This window comes from Muscardinus avellanarius, assembly GCF_963383645.1.
Source record: "Muscardinus avellanarius genome assembly, chromosome: 18".
Lineage (NCBI taxonomy): Eukaryota > Metazoa > Chordata > Mammalia > Rodentia > Gliridae > Muscardinus > Muscardinus avellanarius.
The window spans coordinates 6147170-6164914 of record NC_137804.1 but is presented as its reverse complement, the minus strand read 5'-3'; the positions used below and the strand labels follow the sequence as shown (position 1 = coordinate 6164914).

General features: G+C 46.0%; 1 protein-coding gene across 1 annotated transcript; it reads left to right on the top strand.

Moving 5' to 3' along the window:
• Nucleotides 1-280: 280 nt before the first annotated feature.
• Nucleotides 281-6023, top strand: HIGD1A (HIG1 hypoxia inducible domain family member 1A; the record flags this gene model as incomplete). Its single annotated transcript, XM_080715689.1, has 3 exons — nucleotides 281-377; nucleotides 4506-4640; nucleotides 5974-6023. The coding sequence occupies 3 exons, from the start codon at nucleotides 281-283 to the stop codon at nucleotides 6021-6023; spliced, it is 282 nt and encodes a 93-aa protein (XP_080571815.1).
• Between the last annotated feature and the right edge of the window lie 11722 nt (nucleotides 6024-17745).

The following is a 17745-nucleotide window of genomic DNA, read 5'->3' as shown; positions in this document are numbered from 1 at the left end:
AGCCGAGGCAGAAGGAGCAAAAGTTTGAGGCCAGCCTGGCCAGCTTAGCAGGAACCTGCTCGAAATGAAAAACAGGGCTGGGGATGTAGTTTAGGCCCCAGTGCTGCTGAAAAGTAAAGGTGGCCTTAGATTAGATTTACAGTTTCTTTAGGGGTGTGTGTGTGTGTGTGTGTGTGTGTGTGTGTGTGTGCACTCGCTCGCTCGCTACTGGGGACTAAACGGATGCCATTACAGATCCTCATAGAATTTCTCTTTTAGGACGTTTCTTCAAGCAATCACTATGTCATCCAATACAGATGTTTCTCTTTCTTCATATGATGAAGATCAAGGATCTAAACTTATCCGAAAAGCAAAAGAGGCACCATTTGTACCTATTGGTAAGTTTGACTTTGGCATTCTAATAGGCTGGTGAAAGCTTGAAACAATAGAAGTGTGGTAAGCTCATGCATTAAGCATATCCTGAAAGAGTTCTTTTTCTTTCTTTTTCTTTTTTCTTTTTCTTTTTTGTGGAACTGGGGATTGAACCCAGTGGCATCTACCTCTGAGCTGCACCCCCAGCCCTATTTTGTATTCTTTATTTTGAAACAGGGTCTCATTAAGTTGCAGAGGGCCTATGTAGCTGAGGCTGGCTATAAACCTGGATCCTCCCGTCCCAGCCTCCCGAATGCTGGGATTACAAGCTGCGCCATCGCGCCCAGCTTAAAAATTTATTTTCAAAATGTTTTTACTCATGTTTTTGAAATAATATTGGAAACAGCATGATATGAATCTCTTCGCAAAAATTTTCTATGTATATTCAGACTTTATTGATTCATCAGTGAATAAAGTTGGGGGGTCCCAAGACCACCCTCAGGCATAATGATTTGCCAGGACTCGTAAGGCTCCAAAGAGTTGTTCTAATCGTGGTTATGGTTTATTTCAGCAAAAAGATTTAGGTTAAAGTCAACAAAGGCCTGTGAAATGAAGTCCAGGAGAAACGGCACACACAAGTTCCAGGTGTCCGCTTCCCAGGGGCGGACTTAGTTCTAGCGATGTCTGACAGCAGATGCAGTGTGCTGCAGTCCAGGGAAGTTCGCCAGCCTTGGTGTTCGGGTTTTGCTTCGGTCCCTCGCGTGGGCATGCATGCCCATGGGAGGCCTTGCAGCACTTACAGGAAGTGGAAGTACATGGTCATCTCAAGAAATGTGAAAAATTAGTGTGTTAGAGCTGCTTGGGAGGTTGAGACAGAAGGATTGCAGGTTGGTGGCCAGCCTCAGCTACTTCGTGAGGCCCTCCACAACTTAGTGAAACCTTGCTTTAAAACTAAAGAATAAAAATAGGATTGGGGGTGTAGCTCAGAGGTGGAATGCCCCTGGGTTCAATTCCCAGTGCTGCAAAAAGGGGGGTTAAAATTAAGCTGGGCGTGGTGGCACACGCTTGTAATCCCAGCATTCAGGAGGCTGAAACTGGAGGATCACGGTTCACAGACAGCCTCAGCTGCTGAGTGAGGCCCTTCGCAACTCAGTGAGACCCTGTTTCAATATAAAGAATAAAATATTGGGCAGGGGTTGTAGCTCGGAAGTCAAATGCCTCTGGGTTCCAGCCCCAGACCTGCAAAAAAAAAAAAAAAAAAAAAAGGCAGTTACATAATGGCATCGCACACTTCCATAGCTCTCTGAGAGATGCTGTATTTTCCCATTTTGATCATCCTCCAACATAGTGTGCCATGTGCTCCTAGCGGTTTTCACTTGTTTTATTGCTGTAGTCATTAGAATATTTAAAGTTTATGGCTGTTTTTATGGGCTAACCTTTTTTATCATTGCAAAGTTTTTGCATGTATAACAAACAACTCAGTGCTTTTTTTACCTGGAATTCTGCCTATGGCGAGGGATCCTGCAGTTTGGACCCAGGGCCTTCTACCTCTGAGCTAAACTCCTAGCCATACATATGGTGTGTGTAGGGGGTTGGAGATGGAACCCAGGGGCATTGGACCTCCGAGCTACACCCCCGGCCCTATTTTGTATTCTTTATTTTTTTTTTATTTATTTATTTTTTTGGTGGTACTGGGGTTCCTGGAAGCCCTTCTACCTCCGGAATACACTCCCATGGGCTACACTCCCAGACCTATTTTTTAACATTTTTATGTGGAAACAGAGTCTCTTAAGCCAGCGAGGCTGTTTTCGAACCAGCGCGATCCTCCTGTCTCCGCCTCCCAAGCGCAGGGATCACAAGCGTGCGCCACCGCGCCCGGCTTGTATTCTTTATTTTTGAAACGGTCTCACTGAGTTGCAAAGGGCCTCACTAAGTAGCTGAGGCTGTCCGTCAACCATGATCCTCCCGTCTCAGCCTCCCTCAGCTCCCCACTGCTGGGATTACAGGCGTGCGCCACCATGCTTGGCTTTATTTTTATATTTGAAAGGGGTCTAAGTGGTTGATGCTCGCCTTGAACTTGTGATCCTCCTGTCTCAGCCTCTGGAGGACTGGGATTACAGGCAGGCTTAGAATCCTACTTTGGTGTTAATTAGTCCTGAAACTCCTGTGCTCCTTTTATTTGCGGTGCCTGGTGTCATTGTAGTCCCAGCTCCTGTTCAAAACATGTCCAGCAAGCCGGGCGTGGGGGCGCACGCCTGTCTTCCAGGCTTCAGGAGGCTGAGACAGGAAGATCGCGGTTCACAGCCAGCCCCAGCTGCTTAGTGAGGCCCTTTACAACTCAGTGAGACCCTGCTTCAAAATAAAGAATAAAAAATAGGGCAGGGGGTAGAGCTCAGAGGTATTAACAAAAAAAATGTCCAGGTTTTGTTATTTTAACCTAGCAGAAGTTAACTTGCATTTATATTTCTTAGATACCTAGGCTTTCTGATTGTTATAGTTCTTATTGTTTTCTTTATTTTTAAATTTTTCTTGTAATGTTTGGAAGTTCCTCGGCTATTTCTGTACTATGGGTGATTATTTTTACCTTTTTTTTTTTTTTTTTTTGGTGGTACTGGGGTTCCTGGAAGCCCTTCTACCTCCGGGCTACACTCCCAGACCTATTTTTTTTTTTTTTTTACATTTTTATTTGGAAACAGGGTCTCCTAAGCCAGCGCGCGCGGCTGGCTTCGAACCTGCGCGATCCTCCTGTCTCTGCCTCCCAAGTGCGGGGATTACAAGCGTGCGCCACCACGCCCGGCTTATTTTTACCTTTTTAATTGAAATATTTATTGCAGATGTTAGAACAAATAAAAGTTGCATCCCCTAACTCAAGACTTTTAGTGCACGTTTCTCATTGTAATTGTTGCCTTTATTCCAGACTAACAACTTGTCTACATGTCACCCACTCTCAGAGAACCAGTGTAGCATTTCCTAGCTTTATTGTTTACACTGTATCTCACGTGTTTCTTTCTTGTTTCTTGAGCTGTTTTGGTTTACATTGCCGGGATTATTTCCTCTTGGTTTTATATGAGTACATGGGGTTTGAAAACATGCAAGGTCATGTCCTGAGTGTCTTTTGCCCGCAAATGGGTGAGAGCTTGGCCTGTGTAGCCTTTTAGGGTCGGAGTCCTTTGAATTCAAACTCTTAGCATCTCCCTTGCTTCTTCGATGCAGTGCTGTATTAGTCTTTCCAGTACAATATCTGAAATTTTGAAGATTTCAGGCAAGGTCTGTCTCAGTGACAGTGATGTGTAGGATTGTTTCTGCTACTGATTAGCTTCAGAAAAGTAAGTAGGACAGAGACGGAGAGTTCAAAACTTACCCCGTAGGACATTTAAAAAACTTGTTTTATTGTAATGATCATTAGCTTAATTCCTCTTAATTTCCTGTATTTTTTTTAGAGGAATTTATGTACTAATTCCACAAACCCACTTTTTTTTTTTTTTTTGGCAGTACTGGGGATGGAGCCCAGGGGCATTCTACCTGTGAGACGCACCTCCAGTACTATTTTTTTATTCTTTTATTTTCAAACAGGGTCTCGCTGAGTTGCAGAGGGCCTCACTAAGTAGCTGAGGCTGTCTGTGAACCGTGATCCTCCGGTCTCAGCCTCCCAAATGCTGGGATGACAAGCGTGCACCACCACGCCTGGCCCAAACCCATATTTTCTTAAAGATAATCCTGAGTTTCTGCATTTGTGACTATTGCCATGAATAGATTTTGGGTTCTCAGGAATAAAGTAAAATTGAGAACCCAGCCCTATTTATTTATTTATTCATTTAGTTGTTTGTATGTTTATTGCAGTACTGGATATTGAATCCATGGGCATTCTACCTTCGAGCTGCACTCCCAGCCCTATTTTTATTCTTTATTTTGGAAACAGGGCCTCACTAAGTAGCTGAGGCTAGCCGCACACCCCCAGCCCTCCTGTCTGAGCCTCCCAAGTCCTGGGATTACAAGCGTGCACCGCCATGCTGGGCTCGAGAGTTCCATGTACGTGCTGGCTCATTCGTGGTGCGTCGAGGTGTCGGGAGGGTCCTACTCGGATGTCTTGACCGGTGATGAAGCCCTCTTGTCCTCCCCATGCGCCAGCGTGCTCACGACTCTCTGTGTTACAGGAATGGCAGGTTTTGCTGCAATTGTTGCGTATGGCTTATACAAGCTGAAGAACAGAGGAAACACTAAAATGTCCGTTCACCTGATCCACATGCGCGTGGCTGCCCAAGGCTTCGTAGTAGGCGCCATGACTCTCGGTAGGTTCCTGCAGTGCGTTTTTAAATGTGTGGCTCCCCGGTAGTGCCCTCCTATACAAACAAAACAAGGTAGACACTTTGGACTGACCTGGAAGCAGTTTGGAAATATCACTTGCTTTTATGTAGAAATAATTCAAGTCATTACCCAGTTTGACTGTCTATGATATTCTGCAAAGTTTTTTATTTTATTTTTTTGTGGTACTGGGACCCAGGGGCCTTCTACCTCCGGGCTCTACTCCCAGACCTATTTTATATTTTACTTGTAAACATGGTCTAAGTTGCTGAGAGCCTCATTAAGTAGCTGAGGCTGGCATCGAACCTGTGCGATCCTCCTGTCTCAACCTCCTAAGCACAGGGATTACAAGTGTGCACCACCACGCCCAGCTTCTTCAAAGGTTTTAAAAAAGAAAAAATAATCCTGTCCATCACTGAGTTTGAAGTGCCCAGTCATGTACATAAGAGTTGGTACTAATAAAAGTTTTCTGAAAATATTACTATTTTATTGAATTTTTGATGGTAGAAATGATTTTTAAAATGTGAGTATGTGCTTTTATTGGCAGTATAATTTATTGACTGGTATTTAAGTAGCAAGAGTGACTCCTTTGAAGTTGCTAGATAAACAGTATTCTTTAATACAAGTGTTGAGAAAGTATATAAATTAGAGTTTTCGATATTAAAATTTTAGATCTGGGCGTGGTGGTACACTCTTGTAATCCCAATACTTCGGAGGCTGAGACAAGATCGCGGGTTCACAGCCAACCGTAGCTATTTAGTGAAGCCCTCGGCTACACAGTGAGACCATGTTTCAAAATAAAGAATAAAAAAATAGAGTTGGGGGTATAGCTCTGAAGTAGAATGCCCCTGAGTTCAATCCCCGGTTCTGCAAAAAAAAAAAAAAAATTTTTTTTTTAATTTTATTTTTTAACTTTATAAGAAGATAACAGTGTGAGCCTCCTAGGGCTTTCTTTCACTTACAAAACAGTTCCTCTGCAAGGCTGCTGCTTTTGGCATTCTGCAAACTGCTTTGTATTTTCTTTTCCTTTTTTTTCCTTTTCTTTTTTGTGTGTGTGTTTGTGGTACTTGGAATGGAGCCCAGGGGCTTTCTACCTCCGGGCTACACTCCCAGACATATGTTATATTTTGTTTGGCAACAGGGTCTCACTAAGTTGCTGAGAGCCTCACTCAGTAGCCGAGGCTGGCTTTGAGCCTGTGCGGTCTTCCTGCCTCGACCTCCCAATTACAAGGTGCGCCACCATGCATGCCCGGCTTGCTTTCTGTTTTCTTAATCGTGAAGAATATACTCTGATGCTTAATTAATGTTCTTTTTCTTTAGGTATGGGCTATTCCATGTATAAGGAATTCTGGGCGAAACCTAAACCTTAGAAGAAGAGATGTGGTCTCGGTCGTGTTGGAAGTGCTGGCTTTAGTTAGGCATCTCATGTTGAGGTTACACCTTTGTCAAAATAAATCGTTTGAGTGGGTTCAGACTACAATGCAGTATTTTGAATAATGGCTTATTTGTGGTAGGCTTGGTTTTCCTGGTGACCACATTATTGGTGACTAGTTGGCTAACGAGGTCATTCGGGGGAATCAAATGAACACAAAAGGGACTCATCACTAAGGACTCTTGGTTGTGTCAAGATGTCCACTCCTAACCCTTCATGGTCACATCGTCTAAAGAAGGCTGCCGGCCAGCGCTGGAGTCCTCCCGGTTTGCTGCAGTGCCACATGCTTTGGGTGTTACATGAGAATCTTGTTTAACCAGTTCCTGTAGCGTCGTCCACCTGCTTTGCCAGCTGGTTTAAGAACGTTAGTTTCTAGGGTTAGTTGGCTCTTGAAGAACTCTTGTCCAAAAAAAAACGCATGAAATATAATTTATAAACCTACCCACAACCGAGTATGTGTGTGTTTGTATGTACGTACTGAGAGTGAGTGTGTGTGTTTAAACCAAACCTGGAAAGTTACCACAGAGCTGCAGAGAAGTCCTGTTTATTTCAGAATCATACTTATAAGCATGAGAAAAACTGAGATATGAATTCCACTTTAGCTCTTTTATAATTGCAGAAATATATTTTTGCTGTTGTAATAGAATAATTTTTAATGTCATCTTGAAATAGAAATGTATTTTTAAGTGCTAATACAGAGGCAACTGAGAACACTGTTTAAATGTGTGCAGTATGTTTATTTCTGCTGCCAGAACTGCAAATGTTACGCACACTGCCTGGAGTGGACGCGCTGCGCTGGCCGGCCGGCGGGTGCAGACGCCCACGTGCTGCGGAGCGGCTCGGCGCACTGGGAGTGCTCCTGTCCGACCCCACTTACATTCCATGGTGGCAACATGGCATTGCATTGTTATTAAAATAATGAACATGTCGCATGTCTTGTATTTATTTCAGGTTGGAGAAAAATGATTCTTCAGAGTAGCACAAAAGCTAGAAAGAAATGTTTTTCCCCTTTAGTAGGAACTCCAGTTAAAGAATGCCTACCAAGTAGAAATAATGGCTAACGGTTTTTGAGCATTTACTATGTCACACGCTGCTCTAAGATTCTTTTTTCCCTTTTTTGTGGTACTAGGGATGGAACCCAGGGGTATTTACCTCTGAGCAACACCCTCAGCCCTACTTTTTTTTTTGAAACAGGGTCTCACTGAGTTGCAGAGGCCTCACTAAGTACCTGAGGCTGGCCTTGAACCATGATCCTCCTGTCTCAGCCTCCCAGATGCTGGCATTACAAGCGTGCACTTGGGAGGTGGAGACAGGAAGATCGCGCTGGTTCGAAGCCAGCCCCGCTGGCTTAAGAGACCCTGTTTCCAAAAATAAAAAAGTATAAAATAGGTCTGGGAGTGTAGCCCGGAAAATAAAAAAACTTCCTAAGCATGAAGCGAGGGGAAGCAACTTGCCCAGGTCCGTAGCTAGAGACACAGGCGGGAGCTGGGCAGTCTACAGAGCAGCCTGTTTCTTCACACCTGGTGCCTCCAGCTCAGATTGGGTGGGACTGGCCTTTTCCTGTATGAAGAGCAGCAGTGTTTTGAGACATTTTTTAGGAAGCCTCAGGGATGTCAGGTAGATAATGCAGGTATTGGGAACTTGAATTGTTGGCCTGGGAGTGGTATCATTATCATAGTGAGATTTGACGAGAATTTGCAGCATGGCCTTGGGTCACTGCAGACTGGATAACCTGGACTAAGTTTTCTCCACATTTCCAACCTATGAAACGACTCTAGCTAATAGCTTCTGCACGCCTGTCAGGTGACAGGCCACTATGCTAAAGGACTTCACGAGACGTTCAGAAATGTTTTCTCAGCCTCAGACAGACAGAGAAAATCTTGTAGACAATCCTAAGAGTTCATGAAGAGAAGCTTTCTATATGGAAAAATATTTGGGAACAAGTTTCAGAAAATTGTCTCCTTATCCTTTTTGTGGTCCTAGGGTTGAGTGGGGCGTCCGACCTCTCAGCTGTGCTCACAACCCTATCTTGTTTACAGACACGGCCTTGCAAAGTTACTGAGTCTCACTAAGTTGCTGGACACTTCTATTTCTTTTTAGTCACGAATTTCATTATGTGCAATATTTAAAACCAGCATATTTCCTCTTTTCTTTTTTTTTTTTTTTTTTGGTGGTACTGGGGTTCCTGGAAACCCTTCTACCTCCGGGCTACACTCCCACGGGCTACACTCCCAGACACCTATTTTTTAACTTTTTTATGTGGAAACGGTCTCCTAAGCCAGCACGATCCTCCTGACTCTGCCTCCCAAGTGTGGGGATTAAAAGCGTGTACCACCACGCCCAGCGAGCATATTTCCTCTTTCTGCCTTCTAGAATCCAATCACTAATATTAAGAATTTCTTGCGGGGCGTGGTGGCGCACACTTGTAATCCCCACACTTGGGAGGCAGAGACAGGAGGATTGCGTAGGTTCAAAGCCAGCCTTGCTGGCTTAAGACCCTGTTTCCAAATAAAAATATAAAGTAGGTCTGGGAGAGTAGCCTGGAGGTAGAAGGGTTCCATTCCCAGTACCACCAAAACACCAAAAACAAACAAAAAAAGGAATTTCTTATACTGTTTGAAATACGCTTCTGACTTTTCAGTGTTGACTGACGGACTTTGACCACCAACTGTAAATGCTCTGTGACCAGTGACTGACTCTGCCTCCCGCCTTTCGTCAGTGTTTGCTATACCATTTCTACATTGTGAGCCTATGTGACGCTTATACTCTGTTCCCCCACATACATACTTCTGCACTGTAAATATATTGAGAATGCTCTTTGTTAGCAGCCATGAATGGTTTAATCTTTCCCTCAAGAAAGACTTAAGGAACAATTCCTCTAAATTTTTGCATGTGTATCTGTAGCCTTTATACAGTTGAAACCATTTATATGTAGAATTCTTAGTTTACAGTTTCCTTGGAGTGCTGAAAATACTGCTGTAGAGAACAAGTCATGATTTTCCCCCTAAAGAAGTGACTTTATTTCTTGGTTGCTCAAGAAATTAAATCCACAAACGTCAACGATGTTACCCTTTGTGTTGATCTGAGTTAATGTTTTCTGTGTTTTCAGACAGAAAAAAAGTCATTTTAGGTTGGCCCCACGGGCATTCTGTCTCCAAGCTATACCCCAGCCCTTTTTGGTTTTCATTCTGAACCGGCCTCAGCAGCTTGTGGTAAGTGATCACCATTCCTGAGACTAGCCTCAAGCCTGCGCTTTTCCTGTTTCAGCCAAGTGCTGGGTGGGATTCCAGGCACACGCCTGACTAGAAATATTGTCATTTAATAGATGAGTACACTCTTTTACTAATTTGAGAGCCTTTGATCCAGACGTTTGGTAGAGAAAAGTTTAAGTAAACAGAGAAGAGCGAATCTGTGTTAAGATGGAAAGGAGCGCTGTGTGGACAAGAGGAGACCCTGGACGAACCTACCTGAAGAGAATGGTAGTGGGGTGGCTGCCGGGGATGGAGGGCAGCAGGCTCGGAGTGCTGGCTGGCCTCCACGTGACCCCTTCATCCCAGAAGCCTGGCTGCGCAGCTCCGCCGCTCCCAGCCATAGCCGTGGTGGTCTCATCTGCAAAATGACAGTATGGGTGGCTTAGGTGTGTTAGGATTACAATTGTGAGCACAGATAGAGGGTGTAATGTAGCATAGCGATGCACTGATAAACTCCATAGGTGGATCTATTACCATGGTTACCGGGTGGAGCTTAGGAAGGCTCAGCACTGAGTCAGTGATCACAAAGCATCCTGGAGGAGGCGACAGCGACCTGGGGCTGGGAACACCCTGGGTTGGGCTGAGAAGGCCCCCCAAGGAAGCAAGTTCTACTCTAAGGAGACGGGCTGTTGATTTTCACAGTTAAGTTTCCTGCCTTAACGTTGGCCGGTATTGGAGTGCTGGCGTGCATGACTGCTCCGGGCTTCCCACCCCCAGCTGCCTGAGACCCTGGTGGTCTTTTTGTTTTTTTGTGTATGGTACTAGGGATGGAACCCAGAGGAATTCTTCCTTCAAGCTACACCTCCAGCCTGATTTTACTTATTTGGAAACAGGGTCTCACTAGGTTGATTGTAATGCACTCACAATTCTACACACACACACACACACACAATCGTGTTTGTACCAAACACTATATACTTTGTGTGTGTGAGTGTGGTCCTGGGGATTGAACCCAGGGGCTTCCTACCTCTGAGCTACTCCCTCAGCTCTTTTTAAAACTTTTACTAAGTTATGGAGGAGCTCACTGAGTAGCTAAGGCTGGCTGCAAACTCCCAGCCTCCCAAGTACTCGAATTACAAGCATGCGCCACTGAGCCCGGCTATACTTTTTCTTGTCATCCCTAAATATAGCAGTTATTTACATAGCGTTTACATTGTATTATGTATTATAAGTAATCTAGAGATGGCTTGAAATGCATGGGAGGGCACGCATAGGCTATGTGCAGATACGCCATCTTACATAAGAGACAAGCATCCGAGGACTTTGGTGCCCCCTGGTGGGTCCCGGGACCGCTGCTGCAGTCACCCAGGGGTGACTGGATTTCTAGTTCCTGGTCAACAGTGACATCTGGTGGTGAGGGCAGGAATTTGTTCCACGTTCATAACCACCTTAAGTACAGTTTCTCTATAGCAGAGCTTCCCAGGCTGCTGGGTGAGGACTGAGGTGGGCCAGACCACCTGCCTCGCAGACGGGAAGTTGCTCCGTGGTTTCAGGGCCTTGAAATTTAGGCTGATGCCCTCCCATCATTGCTGTGAGGCCGTCAGGGGTCAGCACCCTGGTCCCGTGGAGAGTCCTGAGGAGTTCCCCACTTTGAGAAAGGCAAACTCAGCCAACACGGCTTTTATGGAGAAAATAATTCCAGCACACGCCAGTGAGAGATAAAGGCAGGGGCTTATTAAGAAAAGTTGAGGAGCCGGGTGTGGCGGCGCACACTTGTTTTGTAATCCCAGCATTTGGGAGGCTGGGACAGGATTGTGGACAGCCTCAGCTATTTAGGCCCTTCACAACTCAGTGAGGCCCTATTTCAAAATAAAGAATAAAAAATAGAGTGAGGGTGTAGCTTGGGGATAGAATGCCCCTGGGTTCCATCCCCAGTACCAAAACAAAAAACAAAAACCAGGATATACATTCAAGGGAGAGCGCAGGCCAGCTCAGATAGACTACTGGTTAAGCAGGATGGGAGATGATGAATCTTTAAAAACTGCTCTATGTTCAAAAACTCCAGTGTCTTATTTTCCAAGCACTCCACTGCGTCCCTCTGGTGCAGTGCGTTATCATTCTATCCCTTCTCTCTACCTTTGTAATAATTAAAATTGCTTAAGTTTACAGCTGTATAGTTCTGGCTATTTTTTCTAAAGTAGCTAAGAACAAAAACCCACGTCGACATCTCACACCGTTAAGGATTTTGCGCCCAACATGGGGCTCCATTACAGAGGGGCCATTGTGACTAAGGGGGTTGGCTCACAGAGGCTTCCGACTGAACAGACCCTACAGAGTGGAGTTAGAGATTATGAACTTTTCCGGATTGTGAAACTATATTTTTCTCTTCTTCCCAATTCATCTCCTTTCTACCTATTATTTCATTTCTTCTATCCTACCTCAAGGCTAGGATACGGCTGAGTGAACATCTGGAATTTTAAAGTTAGTGTCAAATAGTGGGACTGCCGGTAATTATCGACATGCTCATTCTTTTTGGAAGCTCTTCAAGTTGGAGAGAGGGTAGAGAATGTGCACCAGCCTTGACTGGACCACCGCTTTGCCAGCCCAGCCAGCGCTTTACCCGCTTCCGCCATGAAGAGCCGCCCTGCTCCAGGAGTTCCATTCTTAGCTAGAGGCTCACTTCCCTTCTGCCAGGGAACTGAATGTGCTTTCAGAAGACCCCCGGATGGCCCTGAATAGAGCAGTATCTTAAACTAGGAAGTGCCTTTTTTACAAAACATACAAGTGTTTCCCTCTGTGAAGATAAACCGTGTTCATTATTTTCAAAACCCTCTGAAGTGTGGAAACAAATGCACTGCGATGCCACCACACAAATATAACTGCTTTAATTAGCCCTGTTTCAGTCTTGGTTTTGTGTGTAGTTGGGGAAAAAAGCAACTTTATTTAGCACGACTGTTTTGCCTTCTTTTTTTTCTCTTTTCTATCACAACTCACCTTGTTTTACGTTTTTCAAAGATATTTTGAGTAGCTACTGAGGTAGAAAGAAGAAACAAAATATTGGGCAGAAAGGGGATGGGTTGAGAAGGAAAGGCAAATACAGTTTTAAAGTCTGGAAAGGTCATAGTCTATATTAGGCATTAGTCTCCCTGAGCCCACACCCTTAATCACAGGGCCTGTAAACAAAGGATCCAGGAGAAGGGACAAGGTCAGGCGCCACCCAGCCAGCACCCGGATCGATCAATTCTGGGAGGCAAAAGTCCAGATCTCCTCCCCAGGCTGTGCCCTGGGCACACCCCACACACAGACGCAGGACCTATAAAGGACGATCCCAGAGACCCCGGGGCCTCGCTCTCTCCAGCTGGCCCGCACCCTCCTTTGAGCATGTATCTTCACTTTTTCTGAATATACCTCCCCCTTTGTCTGACTGGTGCGTGCTGAAATTCTTTTCCTCACAAAAGCCAAGGACCCCTCGGGGCCTGGGCCTTTTCCCAAGCCAGGGAAACTCTCCAGGACTCTCCACAGGATCACCGTGTTGGCCTGTGACAGCGACATTTTAAAAAGCCACTTTCCAATCCCTCGGTGGACAGCAGGATGCACCTCTGTGCCGAACGTCTTATCCAGAAACCTGTGTCTTTTTTATTTACTTATTTGGGTACTAGGAAGCGAACCCGACTACATTCTACCTCTGAGGTACGCCCCCAGTCATTTGTTGTTTTGACACTATCTAAATTGCTAAGAATCTCCCTACATGGCTGAGGACCATCAAACCTGCCATCCTCCTGTCTCAGCCTCCCAAGTACTGGGATGACAAGCGTGTGCCACCAATCCTGGCAGAAACCTCTTTTTTTTTTTTTTTTTTTTTTACCCTCAGCTTCACGCAGACCCAAAGTATCAACACTCACTAGGTGCAGAAACCTTTTTAAAAGCACACTTCAGAACCTGTCTCCGGGCCCGCCGCCTCCACCTGGGCTCGCAGCGCCTGGGTCGCGTTGGGAGCTTTCTGACCTCCCTCGGCCCCCGTAGAGACGGGATGATGACAAGGCGTCGTTGCCGGTTTCCCTAGCGACGGTTGCCGGGCAGCGCTGGCGGCGTCCGGAAGAGGTGACAGGCGCCGGCGGCGCGGGCCAAGGGAACCCGGCCTGCAGTGAGTGCGGAGGCGCGGCAGGGGGAGGGGGGGGGTCGCGCAGCCCCTCCCTCGAGCTCCGCGGGCTAGCGGGGCGCAGAGGGGTCGCCGCCACAGTCACGGAGCAGGTGGAGGGGAGGATGCCGACTCGGGGCGCTGCCACGCGGGCCGGGGAGGGAACCCGCGACATGTCCACCCCTGGCCCTTCCCGAGCGGGGTCCAGCCCGCCCGCTCCCACGGGCACCACGGGGCCTCGCCCGGTCTCCCCTGCGACCTCGGGCTGCTGCCGGGAATTTCAAAGAGAACCCCATCTTCCAAAGAACAAAAGATCCCGGCGTGCCGGCCCTCGCCTGTAATCTAAGTAATCTCAGGAGGCTGAGATCAAAAGATGGCCGGTTCGAGGCAAACCTCAGCAATGTAGAAATAAAACTAAAATAGGGCTGTGGGTGTAGCTAGAGGTAAAATGCTCCTGAGCTCAACCCGCAGTACAGAAGAGGTAGAAAAAGAGAGGGAAAGGGAGGGAGGAGGGAGAGCAGCACATGCCTGCCAGAAACCCCTGCACGCCCTGCGCTCAACAACCCCTGGGACCCTGCGTCTCCACCCTCCAAGACCCCCCACACACACACACACACACACACGCACGCACGCACGCAAGCGCTTAAGAGGCTGAGACAGGAGGGTCACAGGTTCATGGCCAGCCCCAGCTACTTAGTGAGACCCTGTTTCAAAATAAAGAATAGGACAAAGGGCTGAGGGTGTAGCATGCCCCTGGGTTCAATCCCCAGGACCGGAAAAAAAATCGATTTTATATCTGAAAGCAGTTTACAGTTACAAAAAATATTGAGCAGAAAATGTAGTTTTCATGTATGTTCCCGGCCCTATTTCTTTTCTTGGTAACAACCCCTTGTATTGGCGTGGTATGTTTGTTAATCCTGCATTGATAATCCTGTATTGACATTACTAACTAGCGTGTTAGGGTTCTCTCTCTATGCTGTGCAGGTCTGTGGGTTTTGGTAAGTACATATCACCGTGTACCCGCCATTAAAGTGTTATGCAAAGTACTTTCGCTGCCCTAGAATCTCTTGAGCCTCACTGTCCACTCCTCCTCCCACTCCAGCCCTGGCCGTGGCGACCACTGATCTCTATTTCTCTAGAATTTGGCCTTTTCTGGAGTGTCATACAGTTTAAACTCATAGCACATGGACTTCTCAGACTGGCTTCTTGGCCTCGCAGTATGCATTTAAATCCCCTTCATGTCTTGCCATGACTTGGGAGCTCGTGTTATCACTGAGTAAATATTCCTTTGTGGGAGTGGGTCCATTTACACATATTTAAGTACATTTTGGCTCTTTCTTCTTTCCTTCCTTCCTTTCTTTCATTCTTTGCAGTGCTGGAGCGGAACCCAGGAGCATTCTACTTCCGAGCTATACCCCCAGCCCTATTTTTTATTCTTTATTTTGAAAGAGGGTCTCACTAGGTTGTGGAGGGCCTCACTCAGTAGCTGAGGCTGGTGCTGAACCTGCGATCCTCCTGTCTCAGCCTCCTAAGTGCTGGGATTACAAGCGGGAGCCACCACGCCAAACTCCTTTGTAGTTTCTGATTTTTGGTAATGATGACTAAAGCCATATACATCTCATGTGCAGGGGTTTGTGTGGACATAGTATTCTTTGGGGTAAATATCATATGGTAGGTCTGTGTTTTGCTTTAGCTAGAACTTCCAGTATGCTGTTGAAAAGAGTGGAGAGGAGGGGACATCTTTGTCTTGTTTCTGATGTTAAGGCGAAGTATCTAGTTTCTCATCATTACATATCATTTTTTATATAATTTTTGTGTGTGTATTACTGGGGATGGAGCCCAGGGGCATTCTGCCTCCAAGATACGCACGCCCCCAGCCCAATATTTTATTCCTTATTTTGAAACAAAGTCTAACTGAGTTGCAAAGGGCCTCACTAAGTAGCTGAGGCTGTCCCCGAAACACTATCCTTCTGTCTCAGCCTCCTGAATGCTGGGATTATAAGTGTGCTCCACCACGCCCAGTTCAGGTTTTTTTTTTTTTTTTAATCAAATTGAAAAGTTCTTGTCTTAGTTTTCTTTGAGTTTTTATCATAAACAGGTACTGGATTTTTGCCATATACCTTTAAACATCTATGAATATGATTGTGTGGTTTTTCTTCTAAACCTGTTGATATGATGACTTATAATAATTGATTTTATAATGTTAAACCAGCCTTGCAAACCTAGAATAACTCCTACTTTGTCACAATGTATAATTCTTTTTATATCTTTTTTTTTTTTGCATTACTGGGGGTTGAATTCAGGGCCATTCTACCTCCAAGCTATACCCCCAGCTTTATTTTTTATTCTTTCTTTTGAAACAGGATCTCACTAAATTGCAGAGGGCCTAAGTAGCTGAGGCTGGCCATGAACTCACAATCTTCCTGTCTCATTCAAGTACTGGGATTACAAGCATGCACACCATGCCTGGCTTCTTTTTATAGCTCATTGTACTCAACTTGCTAACATTTTATCAAAGGCTTTTGCATCCATATTCATGAGAGCTATTGGTTTATAGTTCTTTTTTTTTTAATAATGTCTTTGTTTGGGTATTAAGCTAATGTGACCTCACAGAATAAATAAGAAAATATTCCCTCTGCTTCTATTTTCTGGAACAGGTTGTACAGAATTGGTATCATTTGTTCCTGAGATGTTTTAGTAGAATTTGCCAGTGAAACCATCTCTGCTGGTTTCCCCAGTGCTTTTGCTGCCACCTTCCCACAAGAGCCCCGCACAGTCCCCAGAGTTCCCTTGTACCCCGGCCGGCCAGGCCATGGGCTCTCATATCTGACTTTGGTTTTGATGCTTTTTGTCTCTTTAGACCATTTGCGTTTTAGCATGTTTTGACTTTTTTTGTGTGTGTGCGGTACTGGGGAGGGAACCCAGGGGCATTCCCATGGCGATAGCCAGGGAGGTGCAGGTGTGTGGGTCTCTTCTGGTCCTTCTCCATCTTGTAAAGCCACTGGGATTTATTTATTTATTTTGTTTGTTTGTTTATTTATTTATTTATTTATTTTGTGGGTCTGGGGATGGAACCCAGGAGCATTCAACCTCCAGGTGGCACCTCCTGTCCTATTTTTTATTCTTTATTTTTATTTTATTATTATTATTATTATTATTATTATTATTATTATTGGTGGTGGTACTGGGGTTCCTGGAAGCCCATCTACTTCCGGGCTACACTCCCAGGCCTATTTTATAGGTTTTATTTGGAAACAGGGTCTCTTAAGCCAGAGCAGCTGGCTTTCGAACCTGCGCGATCCTCCTGTCTCTGCTTCCCAAGCGCGGGGATTACAAGCGTGCGCCACCACGCCCGGCTTATTCTTTATTTTGAAACAGGGTCTCACTGAGTTGCAGAGGGCCTCACTAAGTAGCTGAGGCTGGCCGCGAACCGCAATCCTCTGGTCTCAGCCTCCCGAATGCTGGGATTACAAGCGTGCGCCACCATGCCCGGCTAAGCCACTGGGATTTAAGCATGGGGCCTCCGCTCTGACCAATCTCCAAAGGTTCTGCCTCTGTATACCACATTCATATTACGTTTCCAACCTCCTGGTACTTCACAAAAGATAAAACTTCAGCAAGAGTTTCAAGGGAACTCGCCATATCTGAACCACAGCAGGTGGACAATATGGCTTGAGACGAAGTGCTTAACACTGGCTACGCATTAAGTAACAGAGTGGCATGGAGAAGTTCTAAGGGTTGTGCACGTCCGTCCATGGGAGACTCAGACAGAACACCAGGGATGTATGAGGAGCTCTGACCAGTGCAGTTTTAAAATGAGCGTGAAAAGTGAATAGACACTGCACACAAGAAGTAAACAGATGCAATCCCACAATTTGAGAAGCTGAGACAGGAGGCTCGCGGTTCACAGACAGCCTCAGCTACTTAGTGAGGCCCTGTGTAACTCAGTGAGACCCTGCTTCAAGATAAAGAATAAAGACTGGGGCTGGGGAGAGTAGAATGCCCCTGGGCTACATCCCTACTACCACACGGAGAAAGTAAACAGATGAAAAGATGTTGAAGCTGGCTGGTCATCAAAGAGACACAAACCTAAGTCACAGCAAGGCGTCCTCATACAGCGGGAAAGGCTGAAGTCTAGGCTGACCACACTCAATGTTGAGAGAAGGCAGAGCTGCTGGGACCCGCATGCTCTGCAGGAAGGAAGCAGAAGGGCAGACCCCCGTGCAGGCGGGCGTATCCTGATGCCACGCGCACTCTGGTGGCGTGCTCGGGCGGGAGGGGCCGCGGGCAGGGCTGCCTGAGTCAGCCTTCTGACCTGGCTCCTAGGCACC